The 23281-nt window shown below is 41.3% G+C and overlaps 1 protein-coding gene across 2 annotated transcripts in view; it reads left to right on the forward strand.

The window, feature by feature from the left end:
• The window catches only part of LOC124213994 (nucleolar protein 4-like), a 61272-nt gene extending 38438 nt beyond the window's left edge, over window positions 1-22834 (forward strand). The window contains exons 2-9 of one of the 2 annotated variants that reach the window (XM_046615901.2): window positions 2006-2060; window positions 3667-3882; window positions 10449-10783; window positions 12175-12378; window positions 13384-13530; window positions 16999-17210; window positions 17794-17984; window positions 19101-22834. In XM_046615901.2, coding sequence (XP_046471857.1) covers window positions 2006-2060; window positions 3667-3882; window positions 10449-10783; window positions 12175-12378; window positions 13384-13530; window positions 16999-17210; window positions 17794-17984; window positions 19101-19267 — 1527 coding nt within the window. In that variant the 3' untranslated portion in view covers window positions 19268-22834. The remainder of the gene's footprint in view (window positions 1-2005; window positions 2061-3666; window positions 3883-10448; window positions 10784-12174; window positions 12379-13383; window positions 13531-16998; window positions 17211-17793; window positions 17985-19100) is intronic. The other variant, XM_046615903.2, reaches the window with a different exon arrangement.
• Window positions 22835-23281: the final 447 nt, after the last annotated feature.

A 23281-nucleotide genomic window follows, 5' to 3' on the forward strand; every position in this document is an offset into this window, starting at 1 on the left:
CAAACGAGCGGTAAATACCAATTATTCCTCTTCCATGTCATTCGAGGTTTCGAATCAAAATATTAGTCGAAAGTTCAACGATCCGAAAATCCAATTTGTTGAATTTCAAAATGAAGAAGAGTAATGATTCAAAATTTTCATGTTCAGCGGTATGTTCATACCTGAATTTCTATATTTTTATATATTTTTTGCGTAGGTAGGTATACTCAATTTTGTAAATTGGCGAACGTGAATAAAGACGTATGTGTCCGGCTATAGCAAATCGAGTAATGATTCGTTCACTGTGCAATGATAGTCGAATGAACTTCACCCAATTTTACTCAATTTTGGTGAACATGTGGATTTTCGATCTAATGTTTATTTGAAATCGTTCTAACGTAGTTGGCTGTAAGCCAATTTAATAGAGCTGTATTCTAACCAAACCGGATCATGCGAAATATTACGTTTTACCAATTACCTTCTCCGTTTTTCTTTATATTGGAAACCAGCAAAGGCAGCGTGTAGCCAGCCAAACCTAAGGATTGCGATGGACTTTCGTATATCCTAGTTTGCACCGCCACACATCGTTAATAGGTACATATTGACAGTCGTTAGCGCACGAAAAGTTTAAGACATGGGAGAGCACCGACGTTTTGGATTCCATCAGGCTAATTAGGGGACCTTTCTCTGGGTACCGCCATTAGCATAATTACTTTGTTGGTATGAGGTAGTTACGTATAACGCGGATACGGCGTAACGTGATATATAAATTCAAAATTCTCGGTAAAACAATTGTGCAAAACGAAAAAATTTAAGCGCAAATAAAGGGAGAAAGTAAGACCACGGAGTTTTTTAATTCCTAAACCTAATATTCGCTATGGCTACATTTATTTGCTCACTATACGGACTTTGCTGTTAGAAGCTCAACCTTGTGTGCGGCGGGGAAAATCTTTACAAGCAAGAATTCACTCAATAAATTCCTTACCGGTTATTAAACAAATTTTCCCGTCTCTCCCGCGGGTTTTTCTTAAGACGATAATACGCGCGGGGAACCTGCACTCAAGATTCCTGATTTCTCAGCATAACATCGACGGCAAGATTGCATCTTGAAAGTCAAGAATCGTCAAAAACGGTCGCATTTCATCCGTCCTGTATTCGAATGAAAATTTTCAGATCAAGTGAACAAAGTTCTGCCTGTACAACGTACGCATGCATAGATACATGTGACGCGGTTCGGGATGAGGTCGTATATGGATGTAGCAGGAGTAATCACGTGTGAAATACTTGCGTCCGTTTGCGCCTCGTAGGTGTGTCTGTAGTACGTGTGTCTATATCGTACCAGTCGACCTTCTGAAGTTGCAACACGAGACCTGACACAGATACAAAGACTGCGTCCCGTCCGCCTGCAGTTCGACCGCACAACTTGGGCGCGTTACGAAACAGTCCGCAGGTTCTACTGCCATGCATTTTAACCGGACACCCGTTAACCGCTGGCCATCCGAGGCTCGGTTCGTTTCACCGAGTGTTACAAGGGTCGAAGGTCCTAAGTAATCCCCGCCCTGGTATGCGTAAACCATTTAGGTGACAGGCAGCGGGGCCCGATTGCAGGTGCTGACTGGTCGCGAATTGAATTTTGGTTACGACGACGCAGCGCGATGATTTTTTCGAATTTTCGAAAGATATTCAGCGACAGAAATGTTGAGGTTTTGCATAAATTTAAAAGGACTTCGCTTTGGATCTATTGACACGTCAATTGTGACAGCGCAGTCTCTGATTTTGGATTTCGACATAAATTTTTATATGTGCGTGCACTATTATTTTCATTTCCTCTTTTCTCGATGTTTTTTGTTTGGTATAATATAAAACTGGTGACGATTTGATGCGATTGATGAACGAAGAGGCGGAAAATTTGTTAGACGGAAACGTTACGCGGAAGCTTTGAATGGATTTTGTCTTCTGTAGAACCGATTAACCACGAATCTTCATCTGCGATCGATAATCAAAGACTTACTCTTTCTGGTTACAGGAGAATATTTCCACCCCAGAACCATCAGACATCTCCGAGGATGACCATTACTCGAGTGAGTGAAAATTTCTATTGGCAATTTTAGTATTACACTGTCTGTTACGATAATCTAAGTCGGAATTTTTATATTCCGAATACTTGTACACGTGATCAACGGCTTTCGAATGACTCTTCAGCCTCGAAACTGTCCCACTGCGGTTATTCGAACTGAGTTGGTTAATTTTTTTCAACCCATTTTGAGGAATCGGCTGTTGTAACCATGATATTGTAACTGAAAAAACTTGACCTTCTTCAGACTTGAAAGCCTTTCGAAAAGCATTTCTTCTCAAGGCGGATGTTCTGTGCCACACTAATCACCTCATTGTCAGGCTCAGCGTTTCATTGACTCTTGCACTGATTTAAATTAAAAAATTATCATTTGAAATCTGTTTCTCATTTTTCGCGCTGAACATATTATTTGCTCACAATAATCATTAGCATTACTCATTCATCACACACGATACTTGTACAATATAAATGCATTAAGCTAGCTTCGGTTAGTGTAGGTTAGATGTCACACCATCTGCAAATTCACTATTCGAGGTCTGGAGGTAATTGTGAAAAAAACACTCTTCGATCCGGAAAATAAAATCACTTTTTTTTCACCCCACTTCGCAATTCACAATCAGAGAGCCAGATGCCTGTCTATCGGCCGTTTATTGTTAGCCATGAAATTCAATCCAATGTTTTGTAAATACGTGTAGAAATTACACGCGCGTGTGATTAATTGCATATATTGCCCTTGTATACATGTATATTTATATTTACCAAAGATCAGGGGCTGTCGTTGATTGCTTTATATCGTTGCAGTTAATATTATTTCACGAATTAATCGACACCCGGCAGTTTGTAACATAGGATTTAATTAGTGAAAATTAACGTAGTTATACCTATGTATTTGGTAACACGGTAAATCATCGTACGGTAACGTAACACCGAGAATATATCTTATCCATAAACATATCCCTGAATTTCAATGAGCTTGCCTGCACCCAAATTATATTTCTATCAAAAAGCTGAAACTAATTATTAGTTTAAGTTGACGTGAGGATACTAAGTATCTCTTACAATATGTAACTTGAAGTCTTTACTCGTACGAACCCTGAAAAATCTGCTCTGACACGACGTGTTTTACATATAGTTGAAATTCGTCGAGTCATAATTTGCGCACATGTTATAGAATTTTAATTTGTTCGGTTTTTCAATTCTTCAACTTGACCCTATTTTTTAATTTTCGCCTTTATAGGATTCCGATCGTGTAAAAGTTCAGCACCGTTATTTATATTTCTTCCTTAAAAATTAGCGGCATCGGTCTTTACCGTTATTAACTTTGTTTTCATTCTTTTTTTTTTACTGTCAGTTACCGTAAAAAGCGATCAATTGTTTCGATCGAAAGTTTCCTGGGGAGATATTAAATCGGTATTGAAAAATCGGAAGACTCGGTTCAACCCTAGAGACAGACCACGCTGCATAATGCAGTGTTATTCAATTATCGTACGAGCAAGGACTTCTCGGTGTGTGAAGAAGTCGTTAATCCAGTAACTCGCAGTTCTATAATAAATTGTAAACTTTTATTGTTGATGAACACCCTGAAAACCAATCGGCACTTTTAATTTCGGCAGGCGCGCTCATGAAAGACGCGGACAAGCTGAAGCTGATGCTGCTCGCGTGGAATTATAATCTCCAACAACAGGCGCAGGCACAGGCGGCAACGGCTGCCCTATCGCCAAATAACTCTTCAACAACGACTGCCTCCACAATTGGCTGTCCCACAACAGTCACCAGCCAATCGGTCATTTCCACGGCAAACAACACGATTAACAACTCCACACTTACAGGTAACACGCCTTAATTCTCCGGTGATCGTTTTCGTAATTTTTTTCATTCACATTATTCTCATTCTTATTCTTGGCTTCTTCAACATATACAGATTTATTCTCCAGTTCCCGTTTACAACGCGTTTCTTCATTTTCTTTTCGATTTTTTTCTATTCCTACGTATATCTCAAGGGGAAATGACAGAGTCGTACGTATCTCTAAATATCCAATTTCACGTAACTCAAACGCAAAAAAGGACTTGACAGCCCCGTTTTACAGGCAATTGCAAACAAAGACACTCGAAGACATTTTCATTTTATGCACAAATAAAGAAATGGCATGCATTCTACGAATTTTGTATTGCGATTTTGGAGAATCCGTGCCATTTCTTTATGCCTGCGTTAAATTGAAAATGTATCGGAATGTTTCTGTTCGGAATTGCATATAGAACAGGGTTGTTCAGCGATTTTTTGATTTTGATATACGCCGACTTCGATATTTGGAGGTACACGACTACGGCACCCCCTTAACGAACGCGGTTGATGAGTCGAAATTTGATACCTTTTCATTAAATTGATTGCAAGGTGTATAGTTGATGTTTGAAAATTTGGCAACTTTGTATGTTCGTAAGTTTGGATGATCCTCTTGAAAATTCAAAGAAAAATAGAGATGAAATATAGATTTCAAATAGTTAAAGATCTAATAGATCTTTCGGTTTGACTCAACCATGGCTTGTTTCGTTGCGTAAACTATTCTTCGTGAGTTGACTGACAATGAAACAAATTTCCCTTTCAAGGGCAAATTTAATACAGGTGGTTTTACTTTGAATCTAAATCAATATCAGTGCAATTTTAAAAAGAAACTTAAATATTCATCGATATCAGCGTAATGAAAAAAAGTTTCTCACCGGGATTCTCAAGAAAATAAGCCATCGTAAAATGAAATCTCACGAATCTATCAAATTTTTGAACTAATGTTAATGAAAACGTCCAACCTCGATATTATAATTTAACCATCCATTTATGTCATGCATTTTTAGGATGATCTTCGCAGCTTACGATCATGTCAATCTTATACATCTAAAATGCGTGACTGTCTTAAATGCGTCCCTAATTCTCTCTTTCCCAAAACATGATGTCAAAAGTGAAGCTACTGTGCGAACGAACGTGCAATACCGAATTTTTTTTATCAACAAAGAACAACCGCCGAAATCAGCATGAAATTTTTCATGCCGCAAATATTCGCCACCGTTTGTATCCCGTCGCGTATAATGGACGTTGATGATTTCAAGCCGTTGTTGTGTGTAGCACTTGTGACGCACTCGACACTCGTGTTTTCTTCGCTATTTCCCTCTCTCTCTCTCTCTCTGTCATATCTTGGTGCCGTTCCGTCCTGTTCCGCTCCTCTGCTCTCCCTTGGGTGTGAAAAAGGCAGATCGTGTCGCGCTGCTTGGCTTGGAACCCTCGCCTTCCCCCTTTACGGTGGGGGCGGAGGGGGAGGCGTATCCACATCCACACACTTTTGCAGATTTACATGCGCGTTATGCGCTTGTGCAAGCGAGCAAGGTATTGCGACGGCATGGCGCGAGCCTTGAAAACATCTTCCCTGCGGAGTCGAAGATTATTATAATATGAGTCACGAGGAGAGGAGATTCGACGCACCTCTTCTTCTCTCGTCGTCAGCTGCCTTTTGGTGCCACACCGACGCGGCGCGTCCCGGCGCAGCCAACGACTTGTCGCTCTGACCTACCAGTCATTTGTTTCCCCCGCCTGCGCCGACTCTTTCTTTTTCTTCTTCTTCTTATTCTTATTCTTATTCTTATTCTTATTCTTCTTCCATATGCATTATGTATCTACACCATCGAGGTATTACCCTGTATGTGTATGTATATGTTTCCCGTCTTGTTTCTCCACGACCGATGCGTAGGATGTAATCGTAACAGCCTACAGAACGACCGTTTTCCTTGTACACTTTTCTGTCGCGTTAGGTACAGATCAAGATTTGCGATTTATGCCCATTTGAAATGATTTTCATCTTTGCTCTTACCACATCGAGCGGATGAAATCAGGCCTTTTTTCATCTCGGCAGACATCTTTCCTGGAAAGCGAATTCTCGGTTCTCCATCTTCGGAATCTGAGCTTTGTATTATTGCTTTTTGCGATGTATGAATTCAACTCGGAACGTTTTATTGTTGGTGCGCGATTATCGAGTTGCTGATTTGATAACTTTTTAGTGTTTACTGGAAACCTTACGACTTGAATGATCCTTAATCAGGTGGTGATATACGATAGTAAAATCTTATTACAATTGCAGAATTGCAATTTGTAAAAAGTTGATTTTCTCACTACTATATAATAATTCGAAATATAGAATAATTCGAAAACCCTCGTCAAGGCGTGAATTCAAGGGGTGTTTCACCGAAGCGATTTGGGTCTCAATGTCATTCGAAATCATTTTGTAATCTCCGAAATTACACCGATATCCGTAATATTACACTAAAATTCTGGAATTATAATCATCAAGATAATCCATTGGTAGTTGTGAGAAATCATTTACGATTACGGGAATCTTGTTGCAATCTTAAGAAATCGTATGAAATATTAGAATTCATGAGGTATCGTCAAAAATCACAAATCACGCAAGTAAAATTTATTTGTCGACTAATCGCTCGTAATCACTCTATAAAATGTAAGTAATCACGAAATACGTAATGACGGTGTCAATTTTTGCTCCAGTGAAAACCCCGCGGCGTTAATTCGATTTGATGCACAACAGCATCCTTCAATCATTCCACCGGATCTCGCATCTTTTCAGCTATCTACCTGTATCCGTGATTTCAAACCCGGCATTCTAAACTTCGTAACCCATTTTAAGGGAGTCCAATACCTGAACGGTCTTTTCCTTATACTATACCCCGTAGCATAATCGGCATACAGCTGGAAGGGATGTAAAGTGTCCAATGCTAGGACTCCGGATCCCGACTCGCTACGTGTACACTTTACGGTTACAAACGAACACAGCCACGCGGCACTCGATCCGGTCAGGCCAAGAAGGAAGAGGAGGACCTTGCACAGCTACGAGAAGCAAGTCGAAAGATACGTGCACCTAACTGTCGGTGCGCACCTAGTCGTAGATGATAGGAGAGTGAGCCAGACGCCGACGAGAGAGAGAGGGGCCGCATCCGGGGCGAGGAAGACGGGGAAGGCGGGGTTCACGGTGCCGGGTTGCGTGCTCGATTTCAGGCTCAACTTGCCCCGGAGATACCGGACTGGAATTGGCAACCGGCTTTCTAGCCGTGGTGCGGAGGACGGCTCCGTTCGATCCGGTCGTTCGACATTCAGCAGCGCGGTCAGAGAGCGGACCGAGAGAAGATCTCGGGGCGGGGCTCCCCGAGTCCCGGAGGAGCCAAGGGGGTCGAATTCCTCAAGCTTCTCTCTCAAAATTACGCGGCAGCAGCGGTTCCGTCTCGACTGCGAATGAATTACGAGCTTCGAGGCGAGGATCCGCTGCCTGGCTAACTCGGCGAAGCAGCAAAGTGCCGCTGCCGTTGTCGAGACCTTTGCTGCCGGGTTTGCGGGTAGTTGGGCACCGAGTGGACGGATCATTCGATCAAGGAAGTCGCGGACTTGAAACAGTTGGGAGTCATATTTTGAACCAACGTAACTCGAGTGGCGGGCGCGTCTCGTGGAACGACGAGAAGTCGATCGAGATAACTGTAGAAGTCATTGGAAATCATTGGCCAATGATCGCCTAAGATCACAGCGGAAAGTTGTGCTAGAAATCATGAGAATCGCGTTGTAAGTCTTGAATTAAACGACAAATGGTTTCAATTCGTCTATATCGCCTTCGTTGGTTTACAGTGATCTCTTACGATCTCCAGCGATTCCGTCCGATCCGGAAGACGAGACTGAAGCTAGCAGCCAGAATTAGTAGTCACACGATCTAATATCCCATCTAATAAGGTAGTGAAGTACGAAGATCAAAATTTTCTGAAATCCTTTGAACTCAATACTTGTTACTTTTACAGAATTACGAGGACAAAACTGAAGGGCGTTTTTCTATTTTCAAAAAGTTTAATACGTTTGGCTGGGAACCCGGCTGCTATAGTTTCAGCTTCATATCTGGAAATCTCTGAAAATTGCTTACAAAACTCTGTGGGAAATCATTGCGAATCAGCAAAGATCATGCGATATTGTAGAAGCGACACGAAATCATTGGTTTGGTATCCAAGCGAATGGCCTCATCGGCGAAGCTGCCGTTATCGAGACGTTTCGCGGGGAGTTACGCAAACGAGAATACATGCGCGTTCCGTGTAGCCTTGATAGCGCGACGCGATTTCCACCGATCCTCTCTCGGAACAGGTTATTCCTGCATGCATCGCCCGTATGGCTACGGTCAGAGCCGTTCAGCAGCCTCCTTCATGCCGCACTGCGGCCCGGCGGTACCGCATTTTTCTGCCGACGCGTTAACGGAACGCGACCTCCGAGTTCCTTGTCCAGGACTTCGGGGCCAGGCCGCGACGCGACTTGGTGACGGGCAGAGCGAAGCCTCGACGAGACCGGCGAGTATCCTCGTTAGGATTTCTCTCGGTCCCCGTTTCCCCCTGTACGGTACGTATAAAACACGCTCCCCTCGTTCCTGTTTCGCTCGCAGATATGCCGCCCCTTTTTCCCATCCCCCTTTTCCCCCTTTTCGTCTTCCCCCAAGGATAATATTACCGCGACACTCTCTCTCTCTCTCTCTCTCTCTCTTTCTCTCTGCATCCTGCTGCAGGACTCGGAACGAAGGGGAGATTTTTTCCCCTTCGAACGCTACGCGAGCTCCTTCGATAATGTTACGGAGAACTTGTTCGCTGCTCTGGAAAATGAAGAGAAACATCAAAAATACGGAAATATGGTATGCCGCGTTTGTAAATCATTGCTTATATATATTGGCGATTCAAGGCTTCCAATCACTTTGATCGTGCTACCGGTGCAAAAATTTCGGCTTAATTTCAACAGCTGTACATACTTCTAGATTCTCGGGACATCTCTTGACGTATTATAGTAATATATGCTACATAATATATTAATATAATTATATATATATATATAATATAATCTATTGTTTGACCTCGATCTGAAAAATACAAGAGTAGCATCAGTGTTTCCCCCTAAATAAATTCTGGACCCATTTAATGAACGCTTTACCGTCCTAGAAGAATAATTGACCGAAAACCTAAATTAGGTCCTTACGGATTGCCGTATGATTGAGACATCGGTGGAACGTATTCTTATCAGGCTGCGTTACGGAGATTCCGATGTAACCCCTCCGGAGTCCAATCCGCACGAATCGCCGCCAGACCTTTCCCGCCGAAGCCAGCGACACAGATTTTCCAGTGTGCCGTTTTCGCGTTCGGCTTATACGGCCGGTCCGAACGCTGAAACAATCGGACTACAATTAGTAAAGCCGAATACGGCACGCCGCGTGGAAAATCTGTGTCTCCGGTTTAAATCCGCAGGGGAAAGCTAGATTTTTTAGTATTGGAAAGGTTTTCCGCGACGCGACGATTGCGGCCGAGTGATAGGTGTAACAGTTTCCTCCATGTTTCAGCAGTCACGGCTCCGTTCTTTCGAGCCTGTCGCGACCGATGGCACCATAAAGTTACCGCCAACTGAGAATCAGACGGAGAACTGCGACGCTGGTAAAGGGCATCGCTAAGAAAAGGGGGACAACGAGGGGGGGATACCGAAACGCTTGCGAAACGATCTGATCCCCGGAGATCGCGATCCTCTCTTCTCGTTCGCTTTGCCTCTCGGCTCGCTCGCTCGAGATGTACTCTCCTACGAGAGCGTGGAGCGCGGGGACTGTTCTTTAATCAATTGCGTCACGCAAGGCGATCGACCATTAAAATTGTTATTATTATCACGTGTATAAATATATCCGCTACGCCTGGCCCCGCACAATTGTTAAGGTGTAACCTCAACGTGCGGCACTGCGACGCTTCGATCAAGGTATAATAAGGAGATGTATGAGTTCCAGGAATCATCCAAGGTCCGATTAGGTTATGCAAGCAAAGCGCTACTATTTATCAGGATTATAGTCTCGGCTCTTTCAATCTGTACTGTATACCTGGTGTAGCTGCATAGACGTTTTCAGTTATACGTATCTATGGTAATCAACTTCTTTCAAACTAAACATGACGCGCCAATATTGATGAGTTCCAAGTCAGAATAGGTCTTCCAAAACTTCTACGAAGTGGTATAGACTCGAATTTTGGATCTGAACAGCTGTTTCTTCTTCGTTAATTAAGGGCCTGATCACGGACCCGCATTGTATCGATCGGAAAAAAGAGAGGTAGTCCAGCTAGAATCAAGCGGCCAATGGTAACCATCTTGTACGAACTTTAAAGACTCTTGTCTTGACTTCATTGCCGAGGGTAAACGAAACTGTAATGCAATAATTAGTGCTCGATAATTGGTCCAAGTGTCAAGCGTCCAGTCCCTGATCTCATTGCTTTACAGTCACATGACCAGCGGCTAGTTACCGTCCCCGCCGTCTTCCACGGCCTGATCCTGATATCGGAATCTGCTTTTGCGTGATTTCAGATTCTCGAAATGGCGGCTGTGAGATTGGTGAGTTGGGGTCGGGGACCGTGCCAAGCCTCGGATCGGTCGCCGGAGTCGGGGGCGAGGACATGGCCTCTCTCTGGGCCTCGTACGCGATGGGATTGAAGAAGACGCCGCCGCCAGCGCCGTCAGCGACGCTCTCGCGCCTCGACCGCGACCGAGAATCGAGCCCCGCTGGGGGTGAGGGTACCGGGAGTGCTCACGACGAGACCAGCAGCAGTGGAAACAAGGAGGACGAGGACGACGACGACGAGGACGGCGACGAGAGGCTAGACCCCAGACATCACGATCCGGAGCGTCTCAAAGCGTTCAACGTGAGTCAGAACTGGAGAACATAATGAGAAAACATCTATTTTCCATATCTTAAGTATTCACTCGCACAGCTGATGAAAGTACTGCTGCACCGAGGGATAGATAAACCGCTTTGCTGAAGTCGTGTGAAATCATTCGAAACATCAGGAAATCGTTAAATTTTCACACGGAATCTTTCCAAATCGATAAAATCTCGTCATACGATCTCGTACATGAAATTCATTGACAGACCTGTGATATTTCATTTAGAGTCTTGTACAACATTTTAAATCTGACAAATTGTTATGAAATTACGTTCGTAAACTTTTTTTTTATTCGAAAACTTTGCAGTCTTGATCCTTATAAAGTCCGATATTCGTCATATCGGTTATCGTCAGTTATCGAGGTCAAAACACGTCAGCATGGATGTCAAATGATGTTGACCGACAATTTCAGTTCGGTTCACGCGCAATGTCTACTCGGTACCACGTCATATCCAGTAGTTAGTAAAGTCTAGGGAATACCATCAGTGCCCCGGACTTTCCGTAGGTGAATAAAGACACCATTCTACCCCGAGGACACAAAGTCCTTAGCTGCTGTCGCCTTTTACTCGTGAAGCTGAAACTCCGGCAGCCTGAGTTAGGAGCCAAACATGCTGAGGCTGGTTAAAACAAGGCATTGAAAATGGAAAATCAAATGCCATTATTTACACTTCTACATTTCTACTGATTTATATTTCTACGTTCTACAATTCTACACTCGTATCGCATCACAAAGAGAGAAAGTTTGTACGTTTTTCCGAAGTAATCTTAGAAACTGCTCCACCGATTTGAGTCATTTTTTCATCGTTCGAAAATATATCTTCCTGGAGGACATTCGAGTAAACCTCAAATAATCTGTCTACCATTAGTGGCCGTAACCTTAGAATGTACGCGATACGTATTGGCAACAACTAGATCAGATCATGCCCACAACTGGGACGAAGGTGATCAAAACTGGTATATTTACCTTACTTCTTCTAATCATTCGGAGCAACTGGTTAGTCTCGAGTCAATTTGAAGCACAATCTACAAGATTTTGGCGTGCCTTCCGCAGGTAGAAGAGGATCTCGGCAGTCTGGCTGGTCTTGACGAATGCACCGTGGAACGGATTCTCTGTACTTCTGTTTCTCTGTCCTTATCTTTCTTTGTACCTCTCCCGTTCGTCCCCTCGCCACTTTCCCGTCGTCCTGCGGCAGTCGTTCGTAACGGCTGCTTCTTAATTAATTACAATTAGTTTAATAGACCCCTCGAGCCCACCTCCTGGACCTCCTCTGTCTTCCACCTCCCCTCCTGCCTGCTGCTTAATTCTTAATTCCTTAAGCACCGTGGCTAACTTCCACTTGTTCATCGCCGGCTCGTTCCACTCATTCCAGATGTTCGTGCGACTATTCGTCGACGAGAACCTGGACCGTATAGTACCGATCTCCAAACAGCCAAAGGAGAAGATTCAGGCCATCATCGACAGCTGCACCAGGCAGTTTCCAGAGTTCGCTGAAAGGGCGCGCAAAAGGATCAGGACCTACCTAAAGAGTTGTAGGCGTAACAAACGAGGCCGAGAGGGTGCGCCCTGGGATCCCGTGAGTATTCTTGACTCTTCTTATCCCCGGAACTCTCGTAATTTCTCTTTAGGCTAGTTTACGCCGTAAAAAAGTGAAAGATCCAGTACGGGAAGTGCCAATTAAATCGACACTACCTACAGAACCTCACTGCAGTAGTCGTGTTAGTCGAATCAAGTATGCGGTCTTGTTTTTCTCTTGTCTGAAATTTGTGTTGCGGGAAACGGACAGCGAGTATTATACGTGACTAGTATTGCTCTTCACCCTTTCCGTTCAGCATTCGACCCTTTGGCATAAGCGTAATCGCAGTCGTCGTTAGCATTATTATTTTTTTTTCTCTCCTAACATGCGGGATTAATGGCTAGCCAAGTGCAACGCGGCAACTTGAGGTGTCACTCTATGTATTCTGGACAATATCCAAGTGTCGGGACCACTTGACTCGTTATATACGCGAGTGGCACGCGGACTGGTCCAGCGTGACACACGCTCAGTTTGTGTTATTAATTGGCGTGTAATCGTCTGAGAGGGTGGAAACGAGTCGGAGAGCGATAATTCCGTTCTGTCGATGAAGAGTCGGTTCAGGATATAGAACGTTTAATTTTTGGGAAATTAATCAATCGGTTATAATCGCAATAGGTTTTTGAATCTGAATCTAAAGGTAACTCGCGAAGCAGATCGCACGCCAACTGCAAAATGTTTAAACAAACGTTTTGTGTCTTATTTTCACGAAGGCTTCCGAATCACCAGTTGATAAAAGAAAACAGATTTTTCCAGTTTGCGAATAATACTTAAAAATTGGGTAACCAATTGATTTAGAGGGCACTAGGTGCATATCATAAGATTGGTATTAGAACGAGAAAAGAAGAATCAAAGTCAACAGTTGATGGCGTCGATTTATCGGGTTTATCTCACAATTTTTCACATACTAATATTAGTAAACGATGAAGCGAAACTACGAGTGTGGCGATGTTCTCTTCATCCTCCCGATAGTCGACCAGCTCTATTAGTTTTCCGTTTCATTATCAGGCTCGACCGACACCAGCCCATCTGACTTCAGTACAGGCGGAACAGATATTGGCAACTGCCTGCGAGAATGAAAGCGACAACGCTAAACGGATGAGAGTCGGATTGGAGCCAGTTTCTCAACCTATGCCTACGCTGCCCGCAGCTACGGTGAGTTTCTACGACCACGACTATCATCTCTCATCAATTTCATTAATGCGGATCGCTTGGTAATTGGATTAGAGATTTCGACCAGATCACAGACCGCGGATCATTTGTTACTCCGTCCTCCTTCCCACCCTCATCCTGCAAGATTTCTACTAAGGTTGTCCGCAATTTGCCACTTTGTGAACCATGGGTCAAAATTCAGGATGTAAGAAGTTTAATTCTCTGTAAAACTCTGTGTAATTTCATTTATTATTCTGCCCTTTGTTTTGTCAAACGGTTATTCTCGAGTCTGTCCATAGATGATCACAGCACCTCTATGCAATTTCGATATGGCAATGCAGGAGTCAAGAGAAACGTACAGATCGTATATCTTACGGGTTGTAATTTTTACTCGGATAAAAATGAAAGAATTTCACTTTAGTCGTTCAAGTAATATCTTCTCTCGAAAGAAATATAGAATTCATCTGAACGATTTCGATTGAGAAGTGTAGTTGGCAATTTTGCGGCACGTTGGGCGGTCTGCTACTACTTTGTACCCATTCCCTATTGCAGTACATATGTGTAACACGTACACCGATATACATGCGATATGCGTTGCACCGAAGCGAGCGCGCTTAAAGATAAGCGAAAGAGATATCGTATTGCGAGGATTCAACATCGAGGGTTGAGATTGCGTATGAAAACGAAGACTTCCACCGTTCCGATCGCGTTGCGTATGACCCGTGTTAGCTAATCTGACGACAAAATGAAATAGCGTGAGAATAAAAAAAAAAAAGTCAATCAAAAGTCGAAAAATAAATATGTAGGTATACGCGTAGCGAGCGTCGCAGTACAAACGAGAGTGTTTAAAAAGTCGTCTCGTATAAGTAGAACTCCAAAGTGTAATAAAAGCGGCGCGAGAAGTAAGCTAGGATTGATAGGTACGGAGGCTGTGATAACCCGGGGTCGCGCACCTCTCCCACCGTAAAGCTGCGTCCACACGAAACGGGGATTTCAGAGCGAGGCCTCCGACTCTATTCGTGTGGTAAATGCACGCCAAACGTATCTCGTCGTTCGAGTGACACGCGCGTCTTTCATATTATATATATATATTACACACTGGACCGTATTTCTCGAGTAACCGCTTGCGAGTGATTGTAAAAAATTCCAACGATCTGTGTTATACAAAGTGGTGTGAAAACATTGCGATTTGGGCAGGCGTCGTATTCCGTACTTCGTTGAGTTTTGCAACACTGTGTTAACGTCCTCGTGTTTATCCCCCAATTCTTATTATTCGTCGTTTCATCCTAGATGCGGGGAGTCGAGTTTTATCTACTTTGAAAATCCCTCTGAAATAGGAAGATAACCCCACTTTGACCCAAACGTAACCCATTAAAAAGATCTCCGTTTTAACTCGTCTACGCAGTCGAAGGCAGCAGCGGCAGAAGCAGTGCCGGCTATCTCTCCCGTGGCACCTATATAATTGACGTCAACACACACTGGCTGCCTTTCATAAAAACACCTCCTTGCATCCGCTCCAAGATTTTATCCCTCTCCTCCCCTTTCGTATATCCCTCCCTCCCTCCCTCCCTCCCTCCCTCTTTCCCCTCACCCACGTTTGCTCTGAATTCTCGATAGTCTTACTCACGCTTCGGCTGTACACGGTTATAATATACACATCTGGCAACGCGACGGCGGTGATGCGCTGTATAAGATACAAGAAAAGAATATAAAAAAATAAAATAAAATTAAACTAAGATATGAAATAAAACCTAATAATAAATAAACAAATTAAAAGAAAAACGAACGAGAAATAAGAGGGAAAGAACTCGAGGAAGAAATAATTAAACAAGGAGAAAAAAAAACAAAAAAAAAAGAAAGAACAAAACGACACAGGCAAACTTGAGCCGCTCTACGCGCTTCTCCTCGTCACCCTCATCCCTGCCACCGTGTGCTGCAGCGCCTAAGTCGACGATGCAATCATCCTTCTCCTCCTGTTCGAGGCGCCACTACCGTACGCGAACCTCGAAAAATCTATCCGTGAGACGATAAATTAAGCTGCAACATTCGGGTTCCCGGTTATAACAACGAGCGGTAGAAGGGTTCCGAATTTTTCCATGAATCGACAAGTGATTGTTATATCTACATTCCCGGGTTAGGGAAAAGTTTTTCCAAGGTTTTTCCGAAGATTCCCAAGATGAGAAAGAAGAACCTCAGAGTCATTCACAAGCAGGTCTATGAACACGCGCAGATTCAACAGGTACCTCTTTCTTTCTCTTCCCCGTCACTCTCTCTCTCTCTCTCTCTCTCTGACTCCCGCTCACTTACTTGCATGTGAAATCAGTTATTCATACACATACCCAACTTAGGCACGTGCTTCATCCAAATTCACACAATACACCTACGCACAAGGAGGAATTCTCCCTTTCCGGTGTTATATCCTGCTACCTTATTTTAAAGTCGTGCATCATCGCCGCACGCGGAGGCGTTGGCGGCGGCGCGGACGTCCGGATGCAGGAAAAACGCTAATTTAAATTGACACAAAAAGTGCGAGCAATGTAAACGCGTTTATTATCGGCGAATGCAGATAACTGATTGCGCATTCCTAGTGACGTTTTTTCTTGTCCGGATTGTTGAAAAATACGAGGCGTTCGTGTGACTCGAGTAGATCGACTTAGGGGATCTTGTATATATAAATTGAAACATACACATATGTATGTACAGTATGTTCTACGTGTTACGGATAAATCAGAGACCCCGTATGGATCAAAAGTTTGGGAAAGGGAAAAACCCGTGACAATCTCCAGCGCTGTTGTTTGCGCCGATTATGATAACATCGGATGAAACCACATCCGTACTAGGTATGTAATAGAAATGAGTCTGAGAAATTTTGAGAAATTTAGAATAAAACAAACTAAAATGTCAACAATTTGGGAAAAGCTTCTACAATCGGAACGTTCAAAACGATTAAACTCTGGTTTTTTTTTTTTTTTTTGCATTATTAAAATTATTGAAATCTGATCAAAACTGTCAGAGTACGAGCGTTTCGAACATTTTAATTATAAAATCTTTTCTGAAATTTTTAATATTATAGCTTGTACTGTTCAAACTCGATTCGATTTATTTCTGTTAGATGCTGCGGATTTTGTTTCGTGGCTGTTCACTGTCATTGGCGCAAATATCATTGTAGCAGATTTATTTTAAACGGTTACTTCTTCTTCTTTAAGTCTTGATCCAGGCAAGAATTGTTCCAAGGTCTAAATTATCTGCCCTCGGATCCATATGCTGTAACGCTTAACCGCCCACCCTCCACCTCTTCGTACCGGATTATTGCTCACTGTCGAATATTTACAACACGTGAATGGTCTACCAATTTGGGGTCTACGGATGGTCCTTCTGAGAAGCCACTTCATACCCGTCGCCTCATTATTACATCTCTCCACACACAGCCTGTAAGAGTGACCTTTTAACTCACAATCGCGTGCGTTTTAGCAAACCGACGTCCGTGCCAGTCTGGACCATTTCTCGAGCACGCCGGTCAAGTCGCTACCCGGTAAACGAGAAGACACGCCGCCGGCACCGTTGACATCCTTGGCGCCGCTCACCAGTCTAGCCAACCTGCCAAACAGCACCGCGTCGACACCCTTGTCTCTCACACCCGCGTCGAAGCTCCTCAATCCCCCGGAAAACAAGGGCCTCATGAGGTAGGTCCGGAATCGGTAAAGTTTTTTTGCATCTTTTCTTTAAATTCACTGGCTATACGCATTGAGGACAATCAATTTCATTCGTTACGGTTTTTAGAAAATTCGAGTACACCTGGCCGCAGTGATTCTGAGTTGGTTAATTTCTCCGACGATTCGGTTACGTTGGCAATGAAGAATCAGCCCGCAGCCTCAGCGCCGGTTGACCGCGAAACAGGTTCAATGTTTGTAAACGTCACGTAATCCATGGCCATTAATTTTTCATTTTTGGGTCAGATTCGACGGTCATGGATTGTCTACATGTTACGTTTTCGAAAGATTGAGTCTGTTTCACGGCAGGCCGATAATGGCGCTGCGAGCTCATTCTTCATTGCCAACGTAACCGACTCGTCGAAAAAATCAGTTTTCTCAGAATCACAGTTATTATTACAACAACTGTTTAGTACGATTAAAGTTGGCAATACTACATTTGCTGATCATTGCAACGTCGGATATGTTTGTTTAGTTTGATTCATTCTTACAGTTGAACGACTCAATTATTTTTATCATTCCGGCGTGCGATAAGTATAATTTAAATGATTTTCAGCCAAGCAACAATAGTCAGTTCGTCGGTGGTGAACGGAGTCGCGAGTGGAGGTGCACCGACGGCAATGTACAGGCCTAATTTCACTCAGGCCTTCCAACGTACTGGCCCAACGACAGTTCCACCAACCCTTTCGGCGGGCCTTTATCCCACTCAGAGCTTCACCTCGGGGCTCCTCAGCAACGGTACACCAAGTAATAATCGTTATTGGTGTTTTTTTTTTGTATAAGAAAACAAAGCTTATTTCATACAAACAACACGTATTTCTTCACTCACAATCCTACTTTGCTATCTCGACTTATATCAACACCCTATAGGAATCGCATTTCCAACTGAAACTTGAAAGAGATTGCAGTAGAAAACAAAACATGAAGTTGGAATCATTAACTATATTGAAAAACAAAGAAAAAAAAGTAAAACACAAAGTAAAACGATTGGGCAGTTGCAGTTACTTTTCACAGCGCGAATTTCATTCCGATTGTACAAATTAACGCAAGTTTGTTGTAACGTAAGTCGAAATGATAACCCAGCTTATCACTAGATTATGGCAAATGTCTTTGCCAATAATATTTCCGCTTGTGTACAGTATTTAGTCATGGTAAATAATTTTGTGTCCCGATATTATTGAGGAAGGATTTTATCGTAAGCAACATTTTCTACAGTCGATTTTGTATCATATGTATGATTCGGGAACTGTGAAGAAGAACGGCGAGAGATTTTATTTAAAGAACTCTAAAACACAACACATGTACTTACATATTTTTTTACCTCTACAGTGGGCTGTTTTTCAAAATGTCTACTTTACTGTTCATTTTTAAATTGATGCTTACGACTGAGTTTAATCTCGAGTAATACACGAGGAAAATATTTGTCAATTCATCTTTTTGTCGAATTCAATTTTGAATTATTGAGGATGGATCAAAATATCATGTGGTTTGCCCTGAAAATCATCAAACTCGATAACTAAAACTGAAACTGAAAAAATTTTCTTTCGTATTCGCTAACTTTTGTTTAACCTTATTGGATTTCTCGTGAGATTAAAATTTAACGTTTTCTCTGTCAAGTTTTAAAACCCCAGCTCGAAGCCGAAACATTATTCAGGCCAAAATCACTACGTGAATCGATGATTTCGCTGTTCTGATTTCTTTGAATTCACATTTTTGAATATTGGTGAAGATCTACTAGACCATAATGTCATAAGTACCTGTATGTACGACCTCCCACTGTGAATAAGCTTTCTTGCATGCCAGTAAATTCACCCACGCCTTCCACTTGGCATTTGATTTTTATTCAAGTCTTTTCTATTTTAGGACCAACAGACTTGAGTATGAAGAATACCAAACCATTGCTTAGCCACAAACTGAACGCTACGGAAATGACCGCAGTGAGACAGCTGATAACAGGATATCGAGAATCGGCAGCGTTCCTCCTGAGATCTGCGGACGAATTAGAACAACTGTTACTCCAGCAGCCCTAGAACTACATCATTCACGTAGCGTCAATGCGACAGCTAGGTTTGCTACCGGAGCATCCCTGAAATTACGTTGTATTACGTCAAGACGGACCGCTATGCAGCACAGACACGATGAGCGCGATTAGTGGCTAAACACGGTACATGCGACCACGAGAATTCCTCGGGATACTCTTTTTTTTTTTTTTTTTGTATATTCTTTTACTTTACCCCATTTGGTGGCAATTAATTCTTTCGGACAAGTATATGCGTAATGCTACGCCGCTGAAACCGTAAAGGAAATCTGGCAAGAAAGAGAGGGCGAGTGGGATCGAAAGTGAATAAAACGATGCTACTAATTTGGAACTTGAGAGTACGGGTAACCAGCAATAAGGAACCCCATAGAATCCTTACGGGAATTGGCTGAAATTTTATTGCTCTGTAGTATATACCCTACCGATCAAAAGTTTTCTCGAGCAGAAGAGTCAAAAGTCAGTAGTTTCCAAAATACAGGCCTCGGAAGGGGGGCGCGCGGATTTTTCGTTATCTCTGGATTATGCAATTTATACGAATTACAAAGCTTCAAGGGGGACTTGAAATCAAAAGTATTACTCAAAAACACACGTGTGAAAAATAGGACAAGTCGATTATTGCAAGAGTCGGAGGCTCAGGTTTTTCACGCGAAATCTGACGTTGCACCTCCTTTCAGTAAACCAACGAGTTCGTTGATGGAATCAATCGCAGCTTCCTGCCTATCTTTGAGAATCGACCGTGCGGTTTTTTGAGTATTTTTTTTTATTTCAAGTTCCCTCGAAGCTTTGTAATTCATCAAAATCGCGTAATACAGAGATATCAAAAAAACCGCGCGCTACCCTTCTGAGGCCAGTATCTCGGAAACTACTCAGTTTTGACACTTTTGACCTAGAGGGTATGTAGTACAATATACTAAAATTTTAACCAATTCGACAGAGAGCCAATTCCCATAAGGGTTCTGCGGGGTCCTTTGCGGTCGGAGTTCGAATCGGAAACAAGAAAGCCTTGTAATCTCGGCTGATTTTACAGAACCTTGGTTGAAATAAAACATTTTATTATTCCTTTACGTTGCTCTGTTTCTTCGGGAAAAACCTGTTAGTTTTATTTCGACAAAGAAAGGGGTAGATAACGGGCCGGTGATAAAAGGCGCTCGTCAAGGAATTCATTTCACTTTCATGGCAACAAGAGTATTCTTTCGCAAATAAGGGTTTTTATCGATCTTCGTTAATCGCAAGACACAGTGATGGGACATTTTAGTTCTTATATACATTCACTTACATTTGGCTGTTTATTTATGAACCAAGATCAAAGGGAGTGGCAAGGCAAGCTGGCGGGGGGGAAAAAAAAACAAAAGAAATAGAGGAACATAAAGAACTGCCGATGAGTTGAACGGTTGTAAATATTACCGCCTCTGCAAAACGGTTGTGTAATTTTGTGCAACTGGATTGCATATTCTAATAACAATTTTTCATTTTACCATGGTAAAGTTTTTCTCTTATTACCGTATAACTCGCTGTACGTGATTGGTGAAAATATTTGAGGAAAGAAATGCCTAGATCCTCCTTCCCCCCCAAATTGAATCTATCTACCTGCATCGAGAAGAGTTAATTCATTATTATTATTATTTTTTTTATTATCAATATTATTATTGCAACTATTATTATTGTAATAATTATATTACTATTATAAAATTGTTGTAAATTTGTTTACAAGCGTAATATAGATTAGCATACTAAGGACAATTATATATGTCATGTATATGATAATTTACTAAAATTAAATAAAAGAGTTCCGCGCATAAGGTAGAAATTATTATATTATATAATATTGCAAATGATATTATCGAAGAATATATTAGTATGAAATCATAAGAATTACTATCATTATTATTGCTATTATTATTATTATTATTATTATTATTATTATTATTATTAATATCATCATTTTCAATATTATTAGCGATTGATTAAGAAAACTATCAAAACAGGGTGTATATAAAGAGGAATTATGAATATTTACTTAATTAATAAGTTAAGAAGGAAAACGTGAAAAAGAGGTCGAATGAAAGAGAGGTAGATTAAGAGAGAAACGAGAGAGTGTAAGAATGTGAGAAAGAAAAAAACGAGAGAGTGAGGCGAATCATACAAAATTATTAATGTTCGAAAGTACTAGTATTTTTCAAAACGATTCTAAGGAACTATAATAATAGATTAACTGTAGAAATGGTGAAATAACGAATTATCGAATGTAAAGGTTTATTTACTGAATGAAAGTAACGTGTCTGAATTTATTTGCGCGCGGTGCAACGTGAAATCCGAGGAAATGTGTTTCACACGATACGTATTTGAGAAAAAAGATTAAGATCGCGCGGCGAAAATTGTAACTATCGTCATTTCATTCGTTTATTAAGAAATTTCCGATTACTACGAAATTGTTTTTAATTGAGATATATACTAGCGTAAGTGCACATATTTGTCGAGAAAAAAAGATTGAGAGCGAAGTGAAAGGTACAGCGAAGTCGAAGGAATATGAATCTTCGTTCGAAGCGACGGGCGTACGAATTCTGTATTTGAGCTATACATGCATATGTATATGAATTGCATACATATAAATACAAGAAAGAAAATATATGATAGCATTATGTATATTATATGTATATATGCATGTATGTATGTAAGCCTTGGTTGCCAGATTCTGACCTTCTCTCGAACGGGAAACGTTTTAAACGAGGATGTACGCAATCCGACAACCCAAGTATATTCATATGTATATGGGCCCACCGCAAGAGAAAAACAAAGAGAAGAGAAGAGAAAAAAGAAAAGACGAACATTCAAGTACATGTTAGACAGGCTGGCTGAAATTCGGTAATCTATGAGATGAAATTAACTGCAATGTTTCCGAGTCACATTGTACATAGAATATAGCTAATCATAAGATAAAGATTACGATTATTATTATTATTATTATTATTATTATTATTTTTATTATCATTAACACTATGATTATTATGTAGATTTTGTAGTGCCACGATGTGTAAAAAAAACGGTTTCCTTACTTGACGAAACGCTCCATTGTAAACCAAAATAAATATGAGTGAAAAGTCGCACAGATGAGAATAAAAGATTATATAATACGTGTGTCTAAGAGTAAATGAAAACAGTGGAAATGTTTCGTCATGACCGGATTGTGTAGAGTCTTCAATGTAGCATCACCAAGTTACCAAAGAATAATAATTATATAGACTTGATCGTCAATTGTCCCATTACAGCTTCTTTGAATCTCTTAGTATTCGCCGACTTTCTTCTTTTACACACTTCGATGTTATACATACCTATAATATTATATAATACGTACGTCTTTACAGCTGAGTTTTTTATCTTTGGATTTTTTTTCACCCCGAACATATTAAGGATGATGAATGGTGCTCTGAAAACGAGTAAAAAATATAATTACATAAACGAACGGTCTGGGAAGATTGGAAGAGAAAAAAAAAATATATAAATAAATTATAAACACCATCGCACCGACACTTAATGTAAAAAAAAAAACATCGACCTACACTGCAATTATTATTTTTTTTTCCATAAAATTTGCATATTAGTTTTATGATATACTGACTTTTTTTGTAAATAGATTATGTCTTAAAGTATACATACATGCGTACGTACGTATGTATATATATATATATATATATACATGCGTACGTACGTATGTATATATATATATATATACATATATATATATATATATTTCTATTAAATATATGTTGCTTACTGAATGAAAAAATATATAAATATACACATACATATGTGATTATAAATTTTCGCCACAGAGGACATACCACATTCCATCTTTGGAAAGGAGCGATGAGATTTCCAAAATATTTCGAAAATTAACTTTGATTCTGTTCAGACGCTCTGTTATTATTATTGTTTTTCTTTTCACCTTTTCGTTCAAAAACTATGAACTCTGCTCTCACCTAATTGAGAAACAGACAGTATCGATTTA

The sequence above is a fragment of the Neodiprion pinetum genome, chromosome 3, assembly GCF_021155775.2.
Source record: "Neodiprion pinetum isolate iyNeoPine1 chromosome 3, iyNeoPine1.2, whole genome shotgun sequence".
NCBI classification, from domain to species: Eukaryota; Metazoa; Arthropoda; class Insecta; order Hymenoptera; family Diprionidae; genus Neodiprion; species Neodiprion pinetum.